Here is a 26,548-nt window from a genome sequence, read left to right as displayed (position 1 = left end):
CCCTCCATAGGCCCTAAGCTGGAGGAAGCTAAAGGAAAGGTCCATCTAAAGCAAGAGTTAAGCACAAGATGCCTCAATACAAATACAACTTCAGTGGCTCACACCAAAGCTTTCTTTTAGCCTACGCTGCCCAGAATACCAGCAGAACCTCCAAATGTTTTTAACTTAGGTATGTTCTCAGCGTGATGTGGCCCATCTACCTAGAAGCCTTCAACAGAGTTCTCTGCCCTCTCTTGAGCTAAAACTCTTTCATATCCACAACATCTTTTACCCAGCAGTTGTGCCAGAGCACGGAAAGCCACCCCCGTTTATTCACTAGGAATGAGGCTCCAACTAATTAGATTTGATTAATGAGGTTTTTGCATGTGATGAGACAGCAAACAGTTGGTACCTATCCCTTAGGCAGGCTGAAGTGTCGGACCCTACCTTGCAGTGGCCGTACTCCAAGTCTTTGATCATGCTCGTTGTCCTCTTAGAACCTTTACCAGTTCTTCATTGTCCTGCTGTGACCTGTATGCAACATTTTAAGACACAGGTGAGTCATCTTACTATCACCCACGTTTATCAAATGGTACTTGAGTGCCAATGCTAGTCTCCTCCCAGAATGAACTCATTACCTGGATGGATCCTGTGTCATCAGGTGTTTTGTGCAGTGCAGCAAATCAGTGCCAGAATGTGAGGACCTTCCCTAACCAGCAGAGAGAGAAAAAGACAAAAACACACCTTCTATCCCAATAAGCTGAAATGAGCAAATCCTACTAAAACATCACTCAGACATGAACGTTTCTCCTCTACACACATGTGAGTGTTAGGAGCACAGACTGTAACCAGCAGCATCAAATTAGAGAGTTGCTGTCTTTTGAGGTCCCCACGCCACATATGAGAAACTGTAGGAGTCCATACTATACATAATATATACACTACGAGTCAAACTTTAGAGCGAAGCCAGATTTGGCTAGTTTGCATCTACAATTTAACGACAGAGCGACACACCACTCATTACCTTTCTCTTTAAAGAAGCAGCTTGTCTTCCTCAGTCTCTTCCTAAAAAAGAAGTGGTTTTTTTACCAAGAAGTTTCATGTGGCTTGACCATAAGTTTTCAATGCAAGTTTGCTAGCTTTATGTGTTTAAAGCAATTAACAGTTGCTCACTCTTAGTAATTCTAGTGCTGGTTTCTGCTTATTGGGGGCAGCTGGAAAGACAGAACAGAATGGCAAGAGAAAGGAACATTACTGGTATAACCATTGCTAGCTTAGAATTATATTTTCCAGTCGCTTCTCTGGCTCGAAAAATCTTTTGCCTATGTGAGTAGCATGCTGATACCAATATGAGTATTTTACAAACCCAGATTTTTAAAAGAATCTCAGTAATGTAGGACAAAAACGTGCCTATTTTGCAATCTTGTCTGGGTAAAAGATCACAATTATTTGTTCCCACTGCTTGTGCTCTCCTCACCTGCTCCTTTTGTTTGCTCCTCTTGCACCAGGACAGGCGCAGGGATTCAGTTCCTCTGGTGGCCTGCCAAAGCTCAAATTAGTAAGCTACAGGAAGCTGTCAGGGATGCATTTGCCTGGCCAGGCCTTCACTTCCCTCCCTCACGAAGTACAGTATCTGCAGGGGACAAATAATAGTTTATAAATGCAATTCGCGCAACTCAGAGCCCAGTTGAAAAGTACTCAGAAAGAAGCAACTCGGTGCTAAAGTGACAACTGATATTTGTGCTCCTTAAATTAAATAATTACATGAATAAATGATTAGAAAGATGCTGTCATGTTCCAAATCGTCTCCTTATGTGCTGCAGAAATATTTAATTGGGCCACGTGCCATCACAAGCAGGTGTACGGACCTTTGGAGAAGGCACGAGGAGTCTCTCACAGACTGCACAGCTTCCCGCCAGTCTGATCAGTCACACAGGTGACTCTAATCTCGTTTTCTCCGCGTATCTTCACACAGCACAGACACCAGGTATACACAATTGGCCTAATCCATTTTGCAGCTGCGTATAGCAACGAGAGGCTGCAGTGCTGTACTGCCTTCAAAGGAGTCCAACACTGCAGCATCGTGCTCTGGCTTTTAATCCCTCACCTGGATAGGGGAGCACTTACCAAATGATCAGCTGCTCCAGGCTGAAGGAGCTTGAAAGATTGTCCCAAAATTCAAGGTCCAAAGAATCTCCCCTCTAAAACCAGCTCTTCTTGCAAGGCCCATTTCTGAGGGCAGTGAGGGTCAATGAATCTGTTAGTTTGTTTTAACAGCAGGGTGGATACTTCCCTTAGAGATTATATTTCAATCCTTTATCTTGTTAAGGGAAGATGTGTTTTCTCCATTAATCCAATTAGCCTAGTGGATTAATAAGATCAGGCTTGCTCTGTTTCAGGAAGCACACAAATAGCAGTCAAGCATAATTAAACTTAAACTTGTAAGTAACACTGATAACAAGAGTGCTATTTCCCTGCATATTTTATTTATTATTTTTACAAGCTATGCTCTCAAATTACGTGATGTGACTTCTCAATTCATGACCAAAAAGCAAAAGACTGCCCTGAAAACATTTACTTTCGTATGTTTATAAAATTCTCTTTGTGCTAAACATTGGCAGGTAAGTTCCAGCCCAGAATAATGTTTTCAGTACTTGAGAGGAATCTGTTTGTTCATTTATAAAGGCATGAAAAATATCTGTCATCATTCTGACATCTGTCTTGGCACAGCACACTTTCTAATCAGAGCTATTCACTTACAAACTCAGCTGCGGGGAAAAAAAGAAAAAAAAAAAAAAGAAGAATAAAAAAAGAAAAAAGGAAAAAGATAGTTTAGTCTTATGCAGCCACACAAACTCCAGGAGATAATAAAAATCCGGAGCAGACACTCAGCCGCCTGGCTTTGCCAAGGGTTTGCGAGCGGCTGCTGCAGAACTACATTTCCCAGCGCTCCCAGCGGGGGAAGAACGACTGGGAACCAGTAAAACAGCTGTCCCGGCGCTTGCTGCAGGAGCAGGGGTCACTGTGGGGCTCTGGTGGCTCTCCTCGCTGCTGGAGGCAGCTCTCCGTCTGCACAGAGCAAAGTAAGTGGGGAAAACACGCGGGGAACGGCAAACCGAGATCCCCCTCCCGCCAGCGGGACAAGCCGGGTGACACTTACAGGCGAGACCGGGGAGTTCGGGCTGGCCTCCGAGATCAAGGTTTTAACTGTCTCCACCTTAATGATTCTGGCCAAAATCCGGCAACACGGCTCCTAGGAAGGAAGGGGTTAACCTATTCAATGGCATTCAAGCTATTCCTCCTGTGGGTCATTCCCGAGCAAAGTGCAGGGCTGTGTGTAAACTCCTCGCTGCGCTGGAGGTTTTCACACCCTGGGCGGTAGGAGACGTGCGGGGGGAGGTGGAGAAGTCGGGGACACGTAACATCGTCCCACCGCAGAGTTGTTTTCAGACACGGGGCTCTGTGACGGTTGCTGATGCCGTCCCCATCCCGGTGAACATCACCCTTGGTTGGGATGGTGGGAAAGAGAGATACGGGGCAGAGAGGGCAGAAGCCTCAAGAGCCATCACTGACCTTTACCGAAAGGCAGGACTTACAGACTCTCCCTTGGTGCTGCTTGGGTGTCTGTAAATCGAAGCAAATGTAATTTCCTTCTTACAGGGCTTCGAGTTCTGTGGCTGAAAGGTGCAATATTAAAAATAATCACTAAGGATTACGAACCATAGTTTGTTTTTGTTTCAGATGGATGCTAGCGATGGCTATTTTCTCCAGCTATTTTCTGACATCCTAAAGCTGAGCTCAAACTGCAGTCTGTGCCTTAAAATGTGGTCGGATCCTTTGGCACAAAAAAACATTAACAGCTGAAGATGATACAATTCAGCTGTAACTCTTGTCTAACTCCAGGAATTCTCTTCCGCAGCTGATATTTTGTTTTTCCTTCCCTTCTGGCATCAATGCCTTTCCCACAGACCCGCTGCAATGGGATGCTTGGGTGGATCGAGGCCATTACAACTGCGCAGGAAACAACAGAAGAGCAGCCACCTTCACTGCTCCTGTCCCCAGGAGTTTGGGTCAGGAACATTTAACGAGGCCTTATAGCAATTTCTGCAAGGCCTGTGCACCCTCACAGACAGAAACAAACTGAGGTATATATAAATAGTCTCAAAAATAGCCAGAAACTGGGTTTAATGTGCGACTAGAGGCTAAAACCAAAGCGATAACTTTAGAAAGCAGATGCCAGCATTCTGCAGGGAGATTTTTGGTAGCAGTGGGCTATTGCACCTTTTGAATCAAACTTAACTTTGTAGGGCTGCTGCATTATATTCCACGCTTCTCTTTTTAGGCAGAGACAGCTACCTGTTGGTCATGGCTGCAATTTACCAAGCAGTGCACAGAAGAGCTTCCTCTGTCTTCTGCAGGTTACACTCTACCTATGTTAGAAAAATGAGGTAAGTTCTCATCTGCTTCTTGTGTATAGTGAGAAGACTGGAGTTTGGCACTCCTGTGTCCACTCTCACAAGCAGCTCTGCCTAAATCCAACCCAGGGGTCAATCTTTTTAACAGTTCAACAATAATATAGCAATGCTATGGGAGCTCTGAAAATGATAACAATCAAAACCTCTCTGCTTCCTTCACCACTGATAAGAACAGGTTCTCTCAGGCTGAAGCTCTGTTAATGAGTGCCTATTATTGTTGTCCTGGCTAGAGATCTCTTAAAACACACAGCAGACTTGAAGTGATGCTGGTAGAATGTACCCTGAAGCAATACACCCAGCCCAAGGGGAAGTGTATTCAACACCTGAAGTGCTTGGTAGCCTTGCCAAACAGGACTTGGAGCCATCCAGATATGGGGGGATAGAAGGGAAGATCAAGGTTTCCTGCACACAAATGATCAGGGCTACAAAACACCAAGTTGGGAGGGAGTGTGGACCTGCTGGAAGGCAGGAGGGCTCTGCAGAGGGATCTGGATAGACTGGAAAAATGGGCCAATTCCAATGGGATGAAGTTCAGCAAGGCCAAGCACCAGGCCCTGCACTTTGGCCACAGCAACCCCCTGCAGTTCTCCAGGCTGGGCACAGAGTGGCTGGAGAGCAGTCGGGCAGAAAGGGACCTGGGGGGACTCATGGACAGGAAGCTCAACATGAGCCAACAGTGTGCCCAGGTGGCCAAGAAGGCCAATGGTGTCCTGTTCTGTATCCAAACCAGCGTGGTCAGCAGGACAAGGGCAGTGATCCTTCCCCTGTACTCTGCATTGGGGAGGCCACACCTGGAGTATTGTGTTCAGTTCTGGGCCCCTCAGCTCAGGAAAGAGATTGAAGTGCTGGAGCGGGCCCAGAGAAGAGCAACAAGACTGGGGAAGAGACTTGAACACAAGCCCTATCGGGAAAGGCTGAGGGAGCTGGGCTTGTTCAGTCTGGAGAAGAGGAGGCTTAGAGGTGAGCTCAGCACTCTCTAGAACGACCTGAAGGGCAGTTCTAGCCAGGGGGGGATTGGGCTCTTCTCCCAGGCAGTCAGCAATAGGACAAGGGGGCATGGGCTTCAACTCTGCCAGGGGAAATTGAGGCTGGAGATGAGAAAGCAATTCTGTGCAGAGAGAGTGATCAGGCATTGGCATGGGTGCCCAGGGAGGTGCTGGACTCACCGGCCCTGGAGGTTTTTAAACTGAGGTTGGACATGGCACTTAGTGCCATGATCTGGTCAATGGACTGGAGTTGGACCAAGGGTTGGACTGGATGATCTCTGAGGTCTTTTCCAACCCAGTTGATTCTGTGATTCTCTTGGTTTAAAAGACTGGGTTACCTGGTTGTCCAAGATTCAAGGTTACTTGTGTCATTGTAAGAACTGCAATATTTTCTGCCACACAGCACCTTTGCTGGAGGCTTCAGCTCACCAATTCAGCTGTCAAAAATTCTAGAAGCATATGAAATCCATAAAATCTGTATTGTCCTTTCAGCCCCCCCCTCCCCCCGCTGCGTGCAAAATAAATGCACCCAAATAAATGTAACACAAGTAATCTCAACATGATCTTGAATTCTTCCTGATTTCTTTTCTCACTGCAGATACTTAAATGAGCTAAAGGAAGATGACAGCCTTTGCAGACAAGCCCAGACCTCAGGAACTTTCTACCTCTTTCACAATCTCTTCCCTTTTCTGCAGAAAGTTGGGAAGAAATATTTGGTACCACAGCTTAGTGCAGCAGGTAAGTAGGCATCCAGAAAGAAACACCTCCTGCATGGCACAGCTGAAATGATGGAGTCATTTGCAATATGCAGCCCCTTACATGGGGGCTGAAAAATCTATCAAGTTGTGCAGGAATATCCTGCTATTTGCACCATGCTATTTGTTAACAACCAAAGACTATTTAGATTTAAAACCTTGGCATGTGGACACAGGCTCATGCTCTTCACACACATACAGTATCAACATTTTAGAGTTAGGTTATGGTTGGACTTGATGATCCTGAGGGTCTCTTCCAACCAAAATTATTCTATGATTCTATGACACACACCTGATCTGTTTTGAGATGGTCAGTTTTAAACATTGGAGGCCGTGCCTTTTGAGGAGAAGGGGCTAAGAGGAAAACAAGCGAGGTCTAACTGACAAAGGTTATTTGGCGTAATGCAGGATGTTCCCTTGAAGAAGAAGGTGTTGGCTGGTGCAGGACAGAAGCAGAATGGGCAGCTGCTCCTCAAGCATGACAAAAATTGCATCTTTAGCTTGACAAGGTCAAAACTTCCAACAGCTGACAGGAAAGCCAGACTTTTGGTCTCCATCTGGGTAGGACCACTTGTCTGGTCCCCCACGAGCACCCTGCCTCAAGCCAAGATTGAACATGCCTTGAAGATCCAGAGACATTTAATGGTTTTATGAACTTGCTTTTGTCACAGCTTTTCTTCATTTTCCCTTTTCCCCCATTGTTTAGAGATGAAAACAATCCTGGAGAAATTCAAAGAAACTGAGCAGTGGATAGAGAAGTCGGTGCTGATCGGCTGTTCAGACGAGCACGTACCACACTTCGCCGTGGATTTAGGTTAGGATGACTCCTCTTCCATTGCATTTGATGCACAGAGATGAAGATGCTGCCTAAGCAGCATCCCCCATCCTTGTGGGGTGAATATTTATCACCAAAGAGGACTTGGTTGAGTCTCTGTAGGAGCTGCTGTGAGCGTGGTGGGGCAGAGCCTCATAACCGCTCCGCTGTTCCCATGTGTGAATAAAGGTGGGCTCTTGACAGGTCACTTTTGGGAATGTTACCACCAATGTGATGTCACTTCCATGGGAACTTCCAGAAGCCGAATACAAGAACAGTGGAGGGCATAAAGTTGGGACAATAACTGCAATTTGTGAGATCAAAGACTTTCTTTTGAAACAGGAGCCTTGGAGAAATCAGTCATTGAGTCTGAACTCAAGGGAGCGTTCACAGACTTACAAAAGGCTCTCTTCATAGTGGATGAGAAGGATTCTTCTGTGCTGGCTTCGGTATTGTACAGAATTTCTAACATCAACCCTTCTCCTACTCTCCCATATTGTTTTATGATTGAATGCATATTGTGGAAGTACCTACTGTACACTGTCAGTGGCCTAGGCACAAACACATTACAAATTACAGCAGTTTTCCCAAATTTACAATCCCAAAAGCAAGCTGCAACAGAAAAACAGGCAAGTGGCTTCAAAATGACCACAGTAATTAGCCATTTAGCATCAACCCTGCTCTACATCCAGTGAGAAAAATCCTGACCTTATCAGCAGTCACAGCAGCCCCAGTTTGTCCTCACCTTAACAACACGAGTTTACTGTAATCTAGGCAAACCAAATTTCACGAATGAACGTATAGATCTTCTCTCAGAGCTGCTCTTTTAAAACCCCTCGCTGGTAAGCTGTTACTCTGTAGATGCTGTATGTTTAGAAGCCTTAAGAAAATACCTGTGTGTGAAAAACAGCTCTTCTCACCTGTAGTTTCTTTTCCTGCTCCATAACATTTGTGGTGCTCGGGCTATTTTTCAAGAAGGTTTTCAGGGTTGGAGACTCCTTAGAATAGTTCAGTTCCCATTACTACTCTTCCCTCTTCCCTACCTCCCCAGAAGCAAGAAGCATGAAATATTGATTGGAGAATCTGCTATTTTCCAAATGTACTGCCGGGGCTCCCAAACATAATCAGAATTTATCCACATGACTGCATGCTGGGGAGAAGACAGCAAAGTATTATCCAGGGGGAGTGCTCCGAATCATCTCTTTGCCCCAGGTACACACAAGATTTGTGTTTCTTTTGGTGTTTTGCAGGCCCAGTCCCTTCTCCGGTGGCACAGTTCCCACCAGTACTGCAGCAAAACCGGGCAGCCCACTCAGAAAAACGTAGCCGGCAGCAAGCGCGTCTGCCACGCCAGCGGAATAACTTACTATCCACAGGTGAGCACCCAAGCTTAAGCAACAATTTGCACACACTTGCTTGGTCTGAACTTCTTGCTTTGCTTTTTGATGCGTTCGCCAGACGTCTCCTGTGGTGATTACCCTGGTGTCCGATGGCAGCCGGTGCCTCCTCTCGCGACAGCCCTCATTTCCCCCGGGGATGTTCAGCGCTCTGTCAGGATTCTGCGACGTGGGTAAGATTGTCTCTGATTCAGCGCGGTGGCCTTGGACACACAGGGTGTGGGGACATCAACCAAACGCCTGTTCACAGAGAAGGATGGATGCATAGGTGCTGTCAGGGGAGAACATACTGGTTCTGAACAGCGTTGCCATTCCGACAATTCAAAATAGCTGCATGTATCTGAAAATAATAGGAATTACAGGTGCATATCAGTTGCTCTAGTTGCTGATGGTAAATACAAGTGTAGGTCTCCTCAAGTTAAAATCACAGATGTTTTTTTATTCTAGTGTCTAGTGCAGTCTGGCTCAGAATTAAAACCACAGACCTCTTGTTACAGGAGAGAAAATGGCTTAAAAAGGGAGGTTACGAAGAAAGGCGGCATTGTTTTGTCCACCAGCTGTATATAAACAAACCCCAAAATATAACCCCAAAACGTCTCTGATGCCTCTCTTGAAGGGAGGTGAGCATCGATGAGTTTAATTGAGCATCCTGCTGACAAATGTGCCCAGGTCAGCACAGCCAGAGCTCCTGCTTGTGCATGAGCAGTCAGGACTGGAACACCTCGGGAATTAGCCTGCCTACATTTTCTTCACCGCAGGCTGTCCTTACCTAACCCGGGTTGCTTCTAGGTGAAAACGTGGAGGAGACAGTGCGGCGAGAGGTGGCCGAGGAGGTGGGCCTGGAGGTGGAGTCGCTCCGCTACTCGGCTTCTCAGCACTGGCCCTTTCCCAGCAGCTGCTTGATGATCGCTTGTCACGCCTTGGTGAGGGCACAGCAGGCTGAGGTGAGCAGGTTCGGGTTCCCCCAAGGTGTTTCACTGCCCACCTTACGTAGCAAAATGTCTTTCAGTCTGTGGACTTTAGTTTGGAGAGCACCAGATCCTCTCTACATGCGTTTTCCATCAGCTTGCTCTACAAGTGAAGAGCAAACTTATGTGTTCTGCTGCAACATGCCAGGCTTTGCACAAGTCACTGTATACACACTAGTCCAGAACCTAAAACCTCCATATTTCTTCCTCTGAACTTTGCAGAGGAGGTGCTCTCTAGTATTAATATTGTATTTGCCAAAGAAAGTGCAGATTCTGCCATGTTAATTACTGGTACTTTGCAGGCCAATTCCATGATGGAATAGGGCTGCCCAATTTCTGGCTTCCTGAAAGAAAACCAAGACAAAGCACTGGTCAACAATCATGTCCTTCCCTGTGTTGGCATCAGCACTTAATTCAGGCATAGAGAAAGCACTCCGGGCATTCTGACATAGGATCTTGTGGGTGCAAGAACAAGTAAGGTACTGCTGCCCACGTTTAAATCTGATTTAAGGAACCGGTACTCTCTGAATTCTTTCCAGATCAGTATGAACAGCCAGGAACTAGAGGCAGCGCGTTGGTTTGGCCTGGAGGAAGTCGTGGAGGGTCTCAAGAGAGAGCCCAGATCTTCAAAGCAAGACAACGGTAGTTATTTACCCTGGTTCCCTCCCAAACAGGCCATTGCTCACCAGCTGATTTGTGAGTGGGTTGAGCAGCAAACTTCCCCACCAGCTTAGGCATAACATCAAGTCTGCAATTCTACCAGAGCTACAAGAGCTCGATACAAAAGCCTGCGACGTTACTGAAGGCAAAGTCTGTGTTACAGTGAGGACAGCACCAGACTGCCGTCAGTCTTATACTCAGGTACATAGACCTACAAAACCATTTCTAACCCAATCATCCTCAGACAACTCCACGTACAGTGGATCACTTCTGAGATCCCATGACTTGCAGTAAATGTACCATAAAATTCTTCATCCCAAAGCATCGAGCTTCTTGTGACCAGCTGCTGCTGTTGCCCAGCAAGCAACAGAACAAGAGCCCCTGGCACCCGTGCTGCATTTTCCTACCTTTTAAACGTTGTGCATGGATATCAAACACAATTTTTGCAGGAAAAAATAAAGGAACAGCGGTGCCTTTCAGTGTTTATGTGGATCTGGAAGAAACATCCAAAAAAACCAGAAGAAAACCCCAAACACTGCCTGTATGCTCTCCTCTTCTTCTACTTCCCTCCCCATCCAATCTTCCAGTTTCATATAAATAATCCTATTTTTTTCCTTTGCAAATATTAAGTGGGCTCCTACTTTGTCAAATATCTGAGCAACTAAAAATATCTCTAGAGGCACCGTTTTCCCCACCACTAAGACACTGTTACTTCCAGCCCAAGGAAGAGAGAACAGAGCTATCTGCTGGTGGCAAGTGGAAGAGTAAAACCTATGCAATAAGCATATTAGAAGAACCCAGATGATGCAAAGGTGAGAGGAACTGCTGCAAGAAAGAACTGTACCTCCAACAGAGGAAAATCCTGAAAGGCACAACACCTCTCACCCTGTACCAAAGTCTGTGGCTTGCCTGGGGTGCTGGTCCCGTTTTACTGATGAAATGGCATCACCTCTCTGGAGGGAGAACGACAAAGAGGCAGTAAGGGCAAGGAAAACTCAATAAAAGAGATGGAAGGACGTTGATCTGCTGCTCGTTCTGGCTGACAGTCCTCTCTGCCTACTTGGTCAGAGTTCAAATGCCAGAACGGCAATGCCATCAGCACACGTACTCGACGAGGAAACACGAATGTATCACTGACTGCCACCAGTAGGATTCATTTTAGGTGAAGAACCTTTTAAGCAATGGTAAAAATCTGGAGTCATGACAGCTGAGCAGTAAGCAAAAAAGGAAACTTTCTCACACTGTTGAGACATGTTTTAGTTTCCTCAGGTTAATTTTACTTCGGGAGGCTGGGAGGGGATTCTTTCAGGCCATGGTGGGATGTACAAACACCTCTCCCACCCTCGCTAGCTCTCAGTCAATGAAACCCACGTGCCAGCACGTCTTTCATGTTTGTGAACTCTGTCTGTCGGTCATGCTGGTAGGAACGTACTCCTGTACAGCCAAGGGCATTGCTTCCTCCCCTATAGCCCAGCCAGGCACCCCACGGAACTCCACCGCAACGCTCCTGCACCCCGTTCCCTTTGGGACGGGTCTCTTCATAGCAGTTCCTGTTGCTTTCTCTCCCATCCCACCACTTTAATCCTCCAGCATTTCCCTCTTCCTCTCTCACCTCATTTTCAGCCTCACTCCTATTTTCCCCTTCTCTGCAGCAGAAGACATTGAAGAGTTAGATACCCACCAGCAAGATATTCTTTCCTTCTTCACCTTAACACCTCCCCAATTCAACCTTGTGTCGTTCATTAATGTGCCCTGAGCTTGCTTCCAGTGCATGACATTCAGCTCTCTGTACTACTTAATATCCACACACATTCTGTTCTGACAGTGGCAGGAAAAGGACTAAAAGCAGCACAAGGTAGCACCTGCGAGGGAGAGGAAGGGCTGTGTGGCTGTGGCTGCCCCCTTGCTCAATGCTGGTGGGACAGACACTGCCCAGGCTGGAGCTCCACAGACCTCAGGACAACTCCTAAGAGTTGCAGTCTGCCTAATAATATGAATATACCAGGCTTTTGCAGGTTTCATCATTCACTGGCTGTTTTCTACAAGAAGAAAATTAGAGGAAAAGCAAAGCTATTCTCTTATTTGTTTGCTTCTGTGACTCGCCTTTTGAAACAGTTCTAAACACCTGCATGTTCCTTTTAATGATCAATAAGTCTCTTAAATCTATGCAAATCTTTTTTTTTTTTAGTAGAGCAAGAACAAGACAATATCCTCACCACATGTTTTCAAGACGCTTAAATTTTAAACTGTTTTATAAAATCCTTAATTGATACTCTCTTGACTTAGGTGTGAAACAATCATAGTGGCCTCTGTTCCTGATGTTAACAAAGCAGGAATGATTATAAGCAATACATAGCTACAAACAGGACAGAAAAACAAGACGAGACGCTGTTCTCACTTGCGTTTGCCTCAGAAATCTGGCTGAAGCCTGAATAATCCTCCCTGCAGTCGAGACAGAACATGCTCCATAAAGGCAAGTGACCTGGAAAAAGAAACAGGCAATTCCTGACAGACGCTTCTTAAACAAAACAAGATATCAGGCAGGCAAAAGGGATGTAGCAACATAATTCTCTCCAAAACACAGCTGTTCAATGGATGCTCTTTGGGGATGTTTGGCTGGGATCAGTCACTGAGACAGACTGCAGGGGCTCGGGTCTTCCAGCAAGACCCACCCATGGCATTACAACCCAGTTGTGTACGGGTATTACCAATCAGCAGAACGTATGGGCAGCTATAAAATAACAACATTCACCCGATTAATATAAAATACCTTTTCAGAGAGCAATGCAGGACAGTTCAGAGCAGCATTCCACCTACCTACCCAAAGCAGCAAGGCATTAAAAATATATATATATATATATGTTTATCTCCAACAGGTGCCAGCAGAGACTCAGAGTAACCAAAGCACATGACAGAACTTGCCTATCTCTGAGGGAGCTCAGATAAATCTTACCTGGAAATGGTGTGGATTGAGAATTTGCTCACCACATGCTCTCCCAACACATGGGGTTGCTCTGCTGCTGCGTGGGAAGGTCACATTTTCCTATTCCTTTCCATTGATCCATTAAATAGCAGAAAGTCTGACTTCAGCATTACAGGTCAAGGAGGCAGCTCTTACAGCGATTAATTACTTCACCTTAAAACACACTCTGAAACCCAGTGGATACATCCTGAATCTGACACTTAGCCCGAGAGGACGTGAGTGCTTAATGGAAACATGGCTGGGTTAAAGTAATTTTGCAGGTAGTCATTTTTCAGGTAAGCCCGAGCAGTCCAACTCTGGCAAGGGACAGGTTGTCACAACAACTTGCAATTACACAAACAATTCCTGTGCTCCAGTTTGAAGTGCTGCCGACATGAATTCAGCAGCCCCAGCCTTTAAAACTTGTGCACTTTTCAGCTTAACAACAGAAGGCAAGCAGCTGTCTAATGGAAACGATATTGCCAGATGTCAGTCATGGAACAACACATACGCCTGGGAATGACCAAGTGCCACCAAAACTACTTCTGTTAAAGGAAAAATGGAAATGGTGTGACTTTAAGACCCATCAGTGGTATTTTGTAGGCAAAAATCAGATGTGCTCACTCAGTGACATCCAGAATCATAATTACAGGGAGAAACTGGGGTGGATTAGAAGGGGGTGGTCAGTAGGTCAGAGAGGTTCTCCTGCCCCTCTACTCTGCCCTAGGGAGACCACACCTGGAATATTGTGTCCAGTTGTGGCCCCTCAGTTCCAGAAGGACAGGGAACTGCTGGAGAGAGTCCAGCGCAGCCACCAAGATGCTGAAGGGAGTGGAGCATCTCCCGTGTGAGGAAAGGCTGAGGGAGCTGGGGCTCTGGAGCTGGAGAAGAGGAGACTGAGGGGTGACCTCATTCATGTTTATAAATATGGAAAGGGTGTCAAGAGGATGGAGCCAGGCTCTTCTCAGTGACAACCAGTGATAGGACAAGGGGTAATGTGTGCAAACTGGAACACAAGAGGCTCCACTTAAATTTGAGAAGAAACTTGTTCCTGGTGAGGGTGGCAGAGCCTGGCCCAGGCTGCCCAGGGAGGTTGTGGAGTCTCCTTCTCTGCAGACATTCAAACCCGCCTGGACACCTTCCTGTGGAACCTCAGCTGGGTGTTCCTGCTCCATGGGGGGATTGCACTGGGTGAGCTGTCCAGGGCCCTTCCAACCCCTGACATTCTGGGATTCTGTGAAACTGAAGCTGGGATCAGATGTCACCAACATCAGAAAGATCACAGAAGGAGAAACATGAAACCTCCCCAGCTCCTTCTCAGGGAGAGCAGCATTGGAACAGAAAACGCTGATAGAACATCCTTCTACACTGGTCCCTGCACCCAACCGTATGTCGCATCTTTTTATACAGTGTTCTTCACATTTCAGAAAATGCAGCTACAGAGAGAAATGGCAGAAGTCAGGAGGCAAGGAAGAGAATGTTTGAGTGGATTTGGAGTGACTGGGGGAAAAGAGTGCACAGTAAAGTTGTTCTGATGGCAGGAAATGCAGAGGAAGCCCCATTTCTGTCAGCTGAAATACTGCAAAGGGGGCCAGAAGATTTACTCGTATATTAATAGAAAAAGAAAGATGAGGTTTGGGGTAGAGACAGAGGCAAATTCTCTCATCGCTTTAATTAACAGCAGTTTAATAAACTCAACAAGATATTTTAAGGAATGGGAAGCTGAACAATTATAAGTGGTAAGGCAGGGTGCAAAATAAACGTGTGTTGGACTGGGATGAGAGCAGCTATGCAGCTTTATCTATGAACTATTGAACTATCTATGAACTGGTTTAACAGGAACACAGCAAAAATAAATAGATATTGCATGAAGTTCAGTAACCGTGATCCATCTGAACAACACAAACGTGAAGTTCTTATTAGTGAAAGAAAATATGTCTGTGGTTATTACAAGGGGTACACAGTAACAACCTGAGGAAATGGGATAGTTAAATATGGCTGCTGCTAGTATGCCTAGATTAAACCAGATTATATTCCAACACTGTAATTGTATGGCCTTATAACTGCAGGTAACATTAACAACCCTCACCAATTAAAAAAGAAACAAACTGGTCTGACCTAGTTTAGATTAACATCACTGTAGTTATTGGATATCATTACTCTTTTTCTCCCCATCAAATTATAAAGTCCTTACTGCAAACACCTCATTTTCTGCCTCCTACCTGCAACAGTGGTCAAGTCACCTGTGTATATATATATTTTTCTGAATAAACTGAGCTTTAGCTTCACATTAGCTTTGCTCTTCATTTCCCATCCTTGTACGCTTGCAAAGTCGTGAATATCCACCCGTGAGCGCTGACTCGCTTCAGTACAGGCTCTATTCCAAACAGCAATCACACCTCACACTAGGAGTAAGATGGCATCTGATATTCTTCTGCCTCTGTTAATTACTTCACTTCTTAGCTACAGTTTCACACCAGAAAGCTGATTATTGCTCATGAGGCCGTAGTCTACCAGGCAGTTTCTCAGCCTGGAAGCACAGCCAGCACAAATTCCTACAGGACAGGTTGTTACTGCGGGAATTTGAACACCAGATAAACTGAATCACGACCACAACAGCAATTGTCAGTTATTTGCCCTGGAAGCACAGTTTTGCTGTTAGTTATCCACTACTGGCACCTGTAATTTGGAACAGGGTGCCTTCTTCATCCTCAGGAGCGGGTAATCAGGTAATCTACTACATCAACAGTCGTGTTTTAGGCTTCGCACCTCTGACTTCATATTCTTGAGCAATTAGCTTTTTCTATAGCTCTGTATTTTTCTGCTTGAGCTGAGAACCCCAAGTGCCCGCCCTTCATGGGGAATAAACAAAGTTGGAAGAAGAAATACATTTCCATCTTAAACCTGCCAGAACAGATGCTCTTGTGTTCCATTCCAAAGATGTAAATGGCAAGAGGGAGGGCGGCTGTTGCTGCAGCTTCTGCAGCATCCCAAGGGATGCTGAGGTGGTACCAAGGGCCTGTCCTGACTCTTGCTGCTATTGAAGACTAACCCCAGTTTCTCATACAAGCTAAAGAAATAGCTGCAGTGGGAGTTGCTGCAACTTAACACATTCCCTGGAGGCAACTGTGACTCCTATAGAAAGGAAAGGCAGGTGATCCTTCATAGTGACACTTAAACAGCATAAAAATAAAACAAAGGCCTATTTTCTTTGGCTCCTCACTATCCCATCAAGCTCATCAGTGGAAAGAGTGGCAACAGCCAAGCTGCCCAGGTGTTTAGAATGAGTTTCACCAAGCTGAAGGTCTCTGCTGTCCCCCAGGATTAATTCTGATCTCATACATGAAAGATCTGTTGTTTGTTTTCTGCATCAACAGCTACACCATTCAGAACTGGGGCTGCAGGGGTCAAGCCACAAACAAGAATACTGCATTTCTGGGAAGGGTCAGAGGTTCTAGGATGAACGCGGCTGCAGGCCTGAAAATCTGGTTTAAACTTGCTCCTTGCCTGCTGTTTGAACCTGGTCCCATAGATTTGCAGCATGGTGAGACTGGTGACTGTTGCTATATTAGGTTTTCTCATTACACATTGAGACTTTCAGACTCTTACAAGCTTGGCTTTTCTGGTTTCCACACATGAAGATACAATTAGAGGCTACATGAAATGGTTCGGACACTATCCATTGTTCTTCTGGATCAATATCCATTGTAGAATGTTGCTAACGCTTCTACAACATGAAAAGTGATATAAAGTACCTTTAAAAGAAAAAAAAAACTCTGCCTTATGAACGCACACAACATACAGCAAAGCCAGTGGAAAAAATCCCACAAGGTTCCATCCTCATTAAAGTCAGGAACTCCAGAAAAACAGCGCAAAGGACCTAAAGGGGAAAAAACAAGCAAAACAACCCCAAAGAAAACACCTGGTGTATTTGGTAACACAGATACAATTGCAACATGCCATAATATCAACTTATTGGAGATAGTATGCATTTATTAAGGGTTATTTCACAAACACCACCACAACCATACTATTAGAACCCCTAAAGACATCTACCAACACTAAAAAAAACATATTTTACATATATATATATATATATATGCTGCTAAACCTAGGCTGGTCCTGAAGCTCTTACCTCAAATAGATGCTTTGGCTTTTCTAGGTGTCCAAATATACAGCTCATGCAGCTCAAAAGCTACGAATTCCTGAAAGAACAGCAGAGCAAAGCAGTCCAGGAACAGAATGAGCTCCCTGATGTGAGGCTGTGGCTCATACACCCTGGGTCCCACTCACCACCTTTATCACCATCACCTGGAAAGGGGAGGAATGAATCACCGTAAGGCATAAAGGCAGCTGGAGGAGCTGCAGTGAGTTTGCTTATCTATTTTAACTTTGCAGAGAAAGCAGTGCTTACTGGAAATGACAACACCTGCTCCTTTACTACAACTGCATGTATGGCATCTGCAACGCCAATGGGTAGGGATTTGGTCTTTATTTTTTTAGGGCATCGATAGAAGAAGACAGATGTCGTACTAAGCTGTGTAAAAAAGTAGCTCATCAAATACAGTGACTATATTATTATTATTATTAAAATTGTGTACTTTAGTTTCCTATTGAAAAATCAAAATGATATTGCATTACACTAGATTTCTAGCAAGATCGCACCTACTACCTGACTTCTACCAGAACTACATTCTGGATAGGACTGAATGACAAAGCAGAATTAGATTCCATAAGAGTCTCTTCTCAAAAATACAGCCTGAGAAAGGTTCCCGTGCCTATTCTAGGCACGTGGGTTCCACCGCTCCCTAACAGATTACCGTCATCAAAATATGCCCCGTTGCCATAAAAGCCAAAACCTTCCTGATGGCCCCAGCCACAAAGCCAGGAGTTGACGTGCATTACGTGGTTATTTCTGGCTGCTCCCTTTTCTCCAACTGGTAAAATGGAAGAAAAGATTACTTGGGCATCAATATTTTTCACTTGCACCCCCAGGGCTTTATGGTCGCGATTCTACTCAGGTTCTGCCTTGCAGCATCACTCGTGGAAGAGTCGTGGTGGCGGGTGGTCCACACTCTTGACAAGTCGTGGTAACATCTCAGCTTGCGGGGGGCAGTGAACCCCTCGTGACTCCCTGCCGGGACAGCAGATGTGCCCCTCGGTGCCCCTGAGCAGCCCCCCACTATGAGCACCTGACAGTTCTTTGTAGGGCACCCGCTGTGTGCTGCTGCCACCCTTCCTGCTGCTCTGCAGCTCCGAGAGCTTCGCATCTGGTTTTGGTTGTGATGCCGGAGGGTGGGACTGATGCAGAGTCCAGCTTTGGTGGGACGCGGGAGTCTGAGGTGCCTCGTGCTAAGGGTCTTGTGGCTCTGAAACCACCAGTTTTATCCCTCTCTCCCCCCTTGAACACTGTGCAGCCCATAACACTTCCCAGCAGCTCAGACACCTCCCGGAATGGCTCACCAGCATGTGCACACCTTGTGCAGGTGTTTGCTCCAAGCCCCACCCATTGAAGCTCCACCCACTGAAATCCCACCCCCTCAGGCCAGCTCCCTTCACAAGCCCCGCCCTTGCAGACAGGGCCCCCCCTTCCACCAGGCCTCTATAACAGGGAGACCCATAAAGCCCCACCCCAGAAAGCCATGATTCCCATGGGAGCCCATGGGAAGCCACACCCCCGGGTGGCCCCCCCATCATGCTCTGTCTCCCCCACAATTAGCTCCAGAGCCCCCCAAGGCCTCCCCCAGACCCCCATCACCTTCCCTGGACCCTCCAGACTCCCCAGAGGTCCCTCTCAGACACCCCCCCTTGTAGCCCCCCATCCCCCTAGGAGTCACCCCCATTGTGTCCACCCATGCAGGACCCCCAAGACTCTCCCAGTCCCCCCACCCCCTCAGTACTGTCAGCAGCACCCAGGGGGGAGTCAACAAATATTTATTGGGGGGACACAGCGCTGGGAGGGGTCCACACTGGGGGGTTTCCCCTTGTGGGGGTTCCATTATGGGGATCAGCATCCTGGAGTGGGGTCTGCTGGAGAAGGTCCCGGGGTGGGGACCCTGGCGGGGAGTTGCCATTGACATGATGGTCGGGGGGAGAGTCCCCAGGGGGATCCCCATGGTGGGGGATCTCAGGGTGGGTCTCTCATAAGCCGCCCCCCTCCAGCCCCCGCAGGCGCCGGGCCAGCTGCAGGTCCTTGGGGAAGAGGGTGACGCGGCGGGCGTGCAGTGTGCACAGGTAGGCGTCCTCCAGCAGCCGCACCATGAAGGCCTCCGCTGCCTGCACCCCGACATGTTGGGAGGGACCCCGAAACCCCAGACGCCCCCTCTGACCCCCCACAGGGGACAGGGACCTCCCCCTCAACCAACCCGGCGGGAAGAGACCACCCTCAACACCATCTCAGAGGAGTTGGATGCACCCAAATGCTCAGCACCCCACAATGTCATGACCAAAGGGAGGGGCACCCCAAAACCCCTGTAACTCCAGACACCCCCCCCCAGCTTCCATGAGACCCCTCTGAGCCACCCTGGGACCCTCCCCAAGATCCTGGGGACCCCCCAGCACCATGGGTACACCCCCAGCGCCCCTTCTAGCACCCACAGGACACTCCAGCACCCTGGGAACCCCCCAGCATCCATGGGACCCCCCCATCACATCTAGACCCTTCCCAGCATCTACAGGACGCCCCCAGCACATTGGGACCCCCTTGAGTATCCATGGGACCCCCCGGTACCCACCTCCTGCAGGGCCATCAGCGCCACGCGCTGCCACCAATAGTCAACTCCCCGGGTGAAGACCAGACAGATCTCCCGCACCTGGTGACACAGGGACACTGGGGGTGACACCATGGGGACACCCTGGGCATGGAACCACTTTGAGGGGGCATTATGGGGACAGCCAGGGCATGGGGACACCTGGGGGTCACGCTAGGGACATGGGGACATCCCACCCCAGGGTGAGGGACACCCCGCGGACAGGGACATGAGGACAGCGCCACCCTGAGGGTGGGGACATGGAGGACACCACCATGGGGACACCCCAGGGGCAGGGACATGGGGAAAACGTGAGTGTGGGGACAGGTGCAACAGTGCTACCATGGGCAGAGGGGACACGGTGTCCCACGAGGCATCATCAGGGATGGGAGGCCGAGGGGGGGGGACACGGTGTCCCACGAGGCATCATCAGGGATGGGAGGCTGAGGGGGGGACACAAGGACATTGGAACGCGACAAGGGAAACCCCACCCTATAGACCCCTCCCAAACCCTATAGACACACATAGGGAGAAGGGACAAGGACAGGGGAGGGGACCCGTGTCACTGGGCAGGGGGACAAGACACAGGGCAATGTGGGGACGGGGGTCCCCTGAGGGAGGGACGGGGGTCCCATGATGACGTTGGGGGTCCCAGGGGTATCAGAGGGAGTTCAAGAAGCCACAGGGAGGGTTTGAGGGGAACCCAGGGGGATGTTGGGGTCTTAGGGTGGATTTTGAGGGTCCCAGGGGGATGTGGGCTGTCCCAGGCTATTTTGGGTGTTGCTAGGTTTTTGGGGGTCCTGGGGTATTTTGGGGCATGCCCCCTCACCAGGCGGGAGAAGGGCCCAGCGCGCAGCAGCAGGCGGGTGCTGCTCTGGTACTTGCGGATCTCCTGCAACGCCCGCTGGCCCGGTCGGCGCCCTGGGGACAGGGGGCACAGGGAGAGCAGGGACAGGGATGCATCAGGGGCTGCCGGCACCTCAGGGGGACATGAGGGCAGATGGGGGACAGGAGTGGACAGGGCGTGGAATGTGGGAACATGGGGACAAATGGGGGGACATGGGGAGACATTGGGGACACGTGAGAGGAACATGGGGGACAGGGAGGGCACAGGGGGACAGATGGGGGACATGGGAGACAGAGAGAGACAAGGGGACAGATGTGAGGGACATGGCAGATGAGGGGCATAGGAGACAAGGAGAGACACGGGGGCACATGAGGGGAACATGGGGATGGGGAGGAGACAGCAGGACACGGGGACAGGGGAGGGAGTGATCCATAGGGCCTGTGGGGGAGGGATCCATGGGAATCTATAGGGGCCGGGTTTGGGGAAAGGGAGGGAACTGCAAGGTTTGGGGGTGGGTGGAATCTACAGGGTCCAGGGAACAAAGGGAGGGACGTATAGGATCTGGAAGGATATATATGGTCCGGGAGAGGGAGAAATCTGCAGGGTCAGAGGGGTCTATAGGGCTGGGTGGGAAAGGGAGGGATCCATAGGGTCTGGGAGAGACCTACTGTAGGGTTTGAGAGTGTCTACAGGATGTGGGGGTGGGGTAGGTCCAGTGCGATCTATAGGATTGGAGCAAGTGGGGAATGTATAGGATTGGGGGGATCTATAGGGCTAGGGGAAGGGAGAAAACTACAGGGTGCGGGGGGATCCATAGGGTCAGGGGGTGGGGGTAGGAAGGGACCTATAAGGTGCAGGGGGGACTACGGGGTGGGGGTCAGGGAGAGATCTATAGGGTTCAGAGGGGTCCATAGGGCGGGGTGTCTCCTCCCTCCACTCACTGCGGGTCCGTGGGGTTGGCGGCGGGGGGGGCGCGGGGACAGGGCGGCGCCGGGGGGCGGTAGGCTTGGGGCGGGCCATAGCGAGGCTCCACCCACCGCGGGGGACCCAGGCGTCCGGGTAGTGGGGTCAGGGAGGACCCCGGGCGGGTTCAGGGAGGACCTGGGCGCCTCGCAGGACCCCCCTACGTCACCGCCCACTGCTCCCCGTCCCTGACGCCACCGGCCCGTGACGTCACGCCCGGGACCCCCAAAATCGCCGCCGCTGCGCGAATTCAAACCTGCCGCCGTACCGCGCTCGTCTGACGTCACTTCCGTCACCGCCGGACCAATAGGCAAACGCCTGCCCAGTCGCTCTGTGCCCCCGGAGTTCGCGTCTCGATGGTGCGGCAGCGGGCGGGGCGGGGCGGGGCGGGGCGAGCCGCGGGTCATTAGCATAAATTAGCATCGTCCCTCCCACGGCGCGCACAGGCGGTCGGGAGCCAGGCCGTCGCTGAAGAGTCGGGCAGTGTTCCTTCAATGAGCAGGGGAGAAATGACTGAGCGGATCTCCTGTCCTGTGCCCAAGTGTCTGTTCTCTGGTTCACCCGAGGATGCACCCAAGGATCTTTGCAAGACGTCAGCGAACTCCTGTTTCTCGTACGGTAAGTTACACAGAGCTAAGCAAGGCTGGGCAATAGTGATGTGGGTTAAAGGGTTGACTCTCTAAGCGTCTTTAGTGATGTGGGGTAGGGTTAGCTCTTTAAGTGTTAATTAGTTAATTGTCAGTTCCCTGTATCAAGATTTCCTGTGTTCAGCTGCAAATTCTAGCCAAGGCAGGCAGGCTGATTCCACTCGGAACGCGCAACGCAGAGGAAAGCAAGCTGCCGGTACCTATGTATTAACATACAAGCATAAAGTAGTCTCTCTGACAGGAAGCAGTTTTTTAAAGTCACATATATCTTGCATGATGCATACCCTAAACCCACGACAAGTGTAAGTATATGTAATTTGTTGCGTGTTTGTAAACCCGGTTTAACCACAGCACATGGGGTGCAAGATGGGCCTTTGCTGGCGCTACTCTGGTGCCGACTGGTTTGCCCAGTGTGCTCCCAGTTACTCCAGTGCGGGTGGCACTGTGGTTTCTCCCCCAACCCTGAGAGGTGCCACCAGTTTTGTCACCCACCCCCACGTGTCACCGTGTGTGTGCACGGGGGAGCCAGGGCTGTCCCCAGTGCTTTGTCCACACCCAAGCGTCCCCAGCGGGGACCGACAGGTCCCCCCATGCTGCTTCCAGGGCTGGGGGTTTCCCTGCCTGGTACCTCTCCACTCGTGACACAGCTGGTGTGAGGTCTCAGCACAGGGTGGGGTTTCTCTCACATGAGGGTGAGAGCAGCCTCACAATCACAGGCCCTGGCTGTGGTGGGGGATTTGAACTTCCCTGATGTTTGCTGGAAGGACTACTCGGCCGGCCGGTCGCAGTCTAGGAGTTTCCTCCAGCGCCTTGACGATAACTTCCTGATGCAAATGGTGGAGGAGCCGACTAGAAGAGGTGCACTGCTGGACCTCATCCTCACTAACAAGCAGGGTCTGGTTGAAGCAGTAAAGCTTGAGGGCTGCCTTGGTTGCAGCGACCATGAGATGGTGGAGTTCAGGATCTCATGTGGCAGGAGCAGGATAGCAAGCAGAATTGCAACGCTGGACTTCAGCAGGGCAAACTTTGGCCTTTTCAGGCAATTGCTAGGGGAAATCCCATGGGCAAGGCTGCTTGAAGGTAAAGGGGCCCAAGATCGTTGCTTAGTGTTCAGGAACTGTTTTTACCGGGCACAAGATCAGAGCATCCCAACACATAGGAAGCCAAGGAAGGGAGCCAGGAGACCTGTGTGGTTAAACAGGGAACTGCTGGGTAGGCTCAAGTGGCCAGCCCCTCCTTCCATGATCTATAAACTCTATAACCCCTAACCCTATAAACTATCTAACCCTAACCCTATCTATGAACTCTTGTTTATAGATCATGAAAGGAGGGGCTGGCCACTTGGGGAGAATATAAGGCTGTTGTCAGAGGGTGCAGGGAGGCAACTAGGAAAGCTAAGGCCTCCTTAGAATTAAACCTGGCGAGAGGGGTCAAGGACAACAGGAAGAGCTTTTTCCAATATGTGGCAGATAAAACTAACACCAGAGGCAATGTAGGCCCACTGATGAACGAGGTGGGTGCCCTGGTGACAGAAGATACAGAGAAGGCAGAGTTACTGAACGCCTTCTTTGTCTCTGTCTGCTCTACCGGAGGCTGTCCTGAGGAGCTCCATGCCGCTGAGGCCCCAGAGGAAGGCAGGACAATGGAGGAGTTTGCTTTGGTTGATGAGGACTGGTTTAGGGAGCAGTTAGGCCATCTGGACATCCATAAATCCATGGGTCCGGATGGGATGCACCCGCGGGTGCTGAGGGAGCTGGCTGAGGTCATTGCTGGACCGCTCTCCATCATCTTTGCCAAGTCTTGGGAAATGGGAGAGGTGCCTGAGGACTGGAGGAAAGCAGATGTCACTCCAGTCTTCAAAAAGGGCAAGAAGGAGGCCCTGGGTAACTATAAACTGGTCAGCCTCACCTCCATCCCTGGGAAACTGATGGAACGAGGGTATGCTGCAGTCAAAAAAGATGGCAGAGTCAAATGGTGTCCGCTTAAGTCCATTAAACCGGATCTTCAGAATACAATTAATGAAAATTGTGAGTTTCTTTTCACAGGACTGGATCATCAGATGCCCTCGTAATCTGTGTACCCCGGTGATGAATGAAGTCAACCAGTCGGCGAGCGTCTTGTCTAAGCCTGAGAATTCTGCACTGGAAGAGTCCAGACAACAGCAAAGTGGCCTCCGTGGTGGGAAGCTGCGGTACTTTTGTTTGATCTTGATTCTGGGGTTTGTTGCTACAGGTAAAACAGAATCAGATTACAATAGTGCACTAATACAAATCACCAAGGTGAGGCTACAAACACCCCAGACACTTGGGCCTAACCGGGTTCTTAGCCCACAGACATCTAAACCTGTGGTAGACAATACCAAGAACAATGCCAGGGTGGCGGCTCCCAGTAACGCCAAGACACTTGATACTTTCAAAATTGAAATGCCTCCCCTATGGAATTTGTTGAACTCGTCATACCAGCTATTGAATTCTACCAATCCAAATATCACAGCAGATTGCTGGCTTTGCTTCGATGTAAGGCTGCCCTTTTATGAAGCAGTAGGTGTACCCTCTAAACCAGAACTAATAGACGGGCCTAACCCATCGCAATGCCTTTGGAACACCACAAACATCCCAGAAATTACAATGCAATACATATCAGGGCAAGGCTCTTGTGTCGGTAAAGTACCCCCTCAGAAAAAGGCTTTATGTGCAAATGAGATCAGGCTAGGAAAAGAATCGAAAGCCAAATGGTTAGTTCCTGCTAGCAATACCAAGTGGATATGTTCAAAAACTGGAGTCACACCGTGCGTATCCCTTAACGTATTTGATCAAAACAATGAATTTTGTATACAAGCAATGGTTGTTCCTAGGATTATATACCATCCAGAAGAATACATATATGATCATCTATCCCATTCAACTTCTAATCACATACAAAAACGAGAAGCCATTACCGCTCTGACCATAGCTGCCCTGCTAACTGTAGGTGCTGCGGGGGCTGGAACAGGAATAGCCTCGTTAGTCGAACAAAACCAAAGATTTTATTCCCTCGGAGTAGCAGTAGATGAAGATTTGGTTCGAATTGAACAATCGACCACCGCCTCAGGAAAGTCATCGTCGAAATTTGTTTTACGGACTCGTAGAAGACTAGATCTCTTCTTCTTACGACAAGGCGGACTTTGTGCGGCTTTAGGAAAAGAATGTTGTGTATATGCAAATAACACAGGGGTTGTCAGAGACACAATGGCCAAACTTAGGAAAGGTCTAGAAAAGAGAAGAAGAGATAGAGAAGCCTAACAAGGATGGTTTGATTCATGGCTTAAGCACTCACCATGGTTAACAGCCCTGATATCCACCCTAGCAGGGCCGATCATAATGATCATTCTAACACCGATTTTCGGACCCTGCATACTAAATAGGCTGATGTCATTTGTTAGAAGCCGGCTAGAGCAAGTTAATATCCTTTTGCTTGAATGCCAGCAACTACTTTAAGAAAAGCATTTACTAATTTTATCCCTAGTTATCCCTACTAACACCCCATTATTAATAACTACCTCATAGTTTTCACCTGTTCACTGTGCCCTATCTTTTATGTTATGAAGTCTCCCTCTAAAGATTTTTTACAAAGTATTACACTAAGAAGCATATATCTTTTGTAAGGCTTCTATATTTATTTTTAGTTGTGCATGGGGGGCGGAAATGTTGGCAGTTAGGGTCTGGCGGCCGGAAGATCTCGCGCTGTATGGAAAGATAGTAGCCCCTGACTTGATAGGTGTGGTGTTTCGTGTGTTATCTAAGCAGGCGGAAGTGACATTGTAAAACTCAAGGTATATATTGCTTTGTTACCTATCAATAAATGCCATTTGCTGTCCACCACATGGGTGTCTGCGACCTGATGGACCGAGTGGCCGGAGAGTGGTCGCCGTGCCGTTCCTGAACCAGGTCGCCGCTGCCACCCTGTGCGTGCAACATCCCCCTACTTTGCTCGGGAGCTGCATTTGTGCTGTAGGTCCTTGCCTTGCAGAGGCGCCAGTGCCCAGCCGTGTACCTGGCTGATTCGCCCCACGCCTTGCTGACTTGACTTTCTGGCTTCACCTCCGACCTGCTGCATCACAGCAGCCCAGCGTGGGCATCAGTGGACGCAGCCACGAACCTCTCTGCTCTTGCTCGAGTCCCGCAGGGCTGCATCCCATCGATGGCACCAAGTGAGCAGCATCCTCCTGCTGCACCCCCAGCTCCCGCACAGCCCCTTTGGGGCCACCAGCCACCCTGGCAGGGGCCATGGGGGTCAAACAGTGCTGGGCAGGCCAGGGGGGCCAGGGGGACCACGGCAGCACAGGGCGGCGCAGACCCGGGCAGGGG

The 26,548-nt window shown here is 49.0% G+C and overlaps 2 protein-coding genes and 2 long non-coding RNA genes across 10 annotated transcripts; 1 reads left to right on the top strand and 3 right to left on the bottom strand.

Annotated features, from left to right (window-relative positions):
- Nucleotides 1-342: 342 nt before the first annotated feature.
- LOC139828481 (uncharacterized) lies at nt 343-1,602 on the bottom strand. Its single transcript, XR_011740155.1, has 4 exons — nt 1,457-1,602; nt 1,004-1,044; nt 618-688; nt 343-510 (listed from the first exon to the last, which is right to left on the bottom strand). It is a non-coding gene; the product is annotated as an uncharacterized lncRNA (long non-coding RNA).
- Nucleotides 1,603-2,950: 1,348 nt separating this feature from the next.
- NUDT13 (nudix hydrolase 13) lies at nt 2,951-15,284 on the top strand. 3 transcript variants are annotated; one of them, XM_071811604.1, is made up of 10 exons: nt 2,975-3,062; nt 3,948-4,124; nt 4,322-4,427; nt 6,039-6,178; nt 6,902-7,009; nt 7,352-7,458; nt 8,260-8,385; nt 8,468-8,579; nt 9,196-9,350; nt 9,914-15,284. In XM_071811604.1, the coding sequence occupies exons 3-10, from the start codon at nt 4,345-4,347 to the stop codon at nt 10,106-10,108; spliced, it is 1,026 nt and encodes a 341-aa protein (XP_071667705.1). In that variant the 5' UTR covers nt 2,975-3,062; nt 3,948-4,124; nt 4,322-4,344; the 3' UTR covers nt 10,109-15,284. The 3 variants fall into 3 exon arrangements, with proteins under 3 accessions (XP_065699948.1, XP_071667705.1, XP_065699951.1); XM_065843879.2 differs by lacking the exon at nt 3,948-4,124 and having other exon boundaries at nt 2,979-3,062; nt 9,914-10,016; nt 10,104-15,284; XM_065843876.2 differs by lacking the exon at nt 3,948-4,124 and having other exon boundaries at nt 2,951-3,062.
- On the bottom strand, nt 7,198-18,277 carry LOC139828534 (uncharacterized). Its single transcript, XR_011740224.1, has 3 exons — nt 17,132-18,277; nt 10,879-12,516; nt 7,198-9,718 (listed from the first exon to the last, which is right to left on the bottom strand). It is a non-coding gene; the product is annotated as an uncharacterized lncRNA (long non-coding RNA).
- A 637-nt stretch (nt 18,278-18,914) lies between these two features.
- On the bottom strand, nt 18,915-21,993 carry CENPA (centromere protein A). 5 transcript variants are annotated; one of them, XM_071811603.1, is made up of 5 exons: nt 21,534-21,843; nt 20,575-20,666; nt 20,088-20,188; nt 19,731-19,825; nt 19,135-19,272 (listed from the first exon to the last, which is right to left on the bottom strand). In XM_071811603.1, the coding sequence occupies exons 1-4, from the start codon at nt 21,610-21,612 to the stop codon at nt 19,771-19,773; spliced, it is 327 nt and encodes a 108-aa protein (XP_071667704.1). In that variant the 5' UTR covers nt 21,613-21,843; the 3' UTR covers nt 19,135-19,272; nt 19,731-19,770. The 5 variants fall into 5 exon arrangements, with proteins under 5 accessions (XP_071667701.1, XP_071667702.1, XP_065699585.1 ...); XM_071811602.1 differs by having other exon boundaries at nt 19,731-19,808; XM_071811600.1 differs by lacking the exon at nt 20,088-20,188 and having other exon boundaries at nt 18,915-19,272; nt 21,812-21,993.
- Nucleotides 21,994-26,548: the final 4,555 nt, after the last annotated feature.

The sequence above is a fragment of the Patagioenas fasciata genome, chromosome 8 (genome assembly GCF_037038585.1).
Source record: "Patagioenas fasciata isolate bPatFas1 chromosome 8, bPatFas1.hap1, whole genome shotgun sequence".
NCBI lineage: Eukaryota > Metazoa > Chordata > Aves > Columbiformes > Columbidae > Patagioenas > Patagioenas fasciata.
The sequence above is the reverse complement of the archived record's forward strand: the minus strand, read 5'-3'. Positions and strand labels throughout refer to the sequence as shown.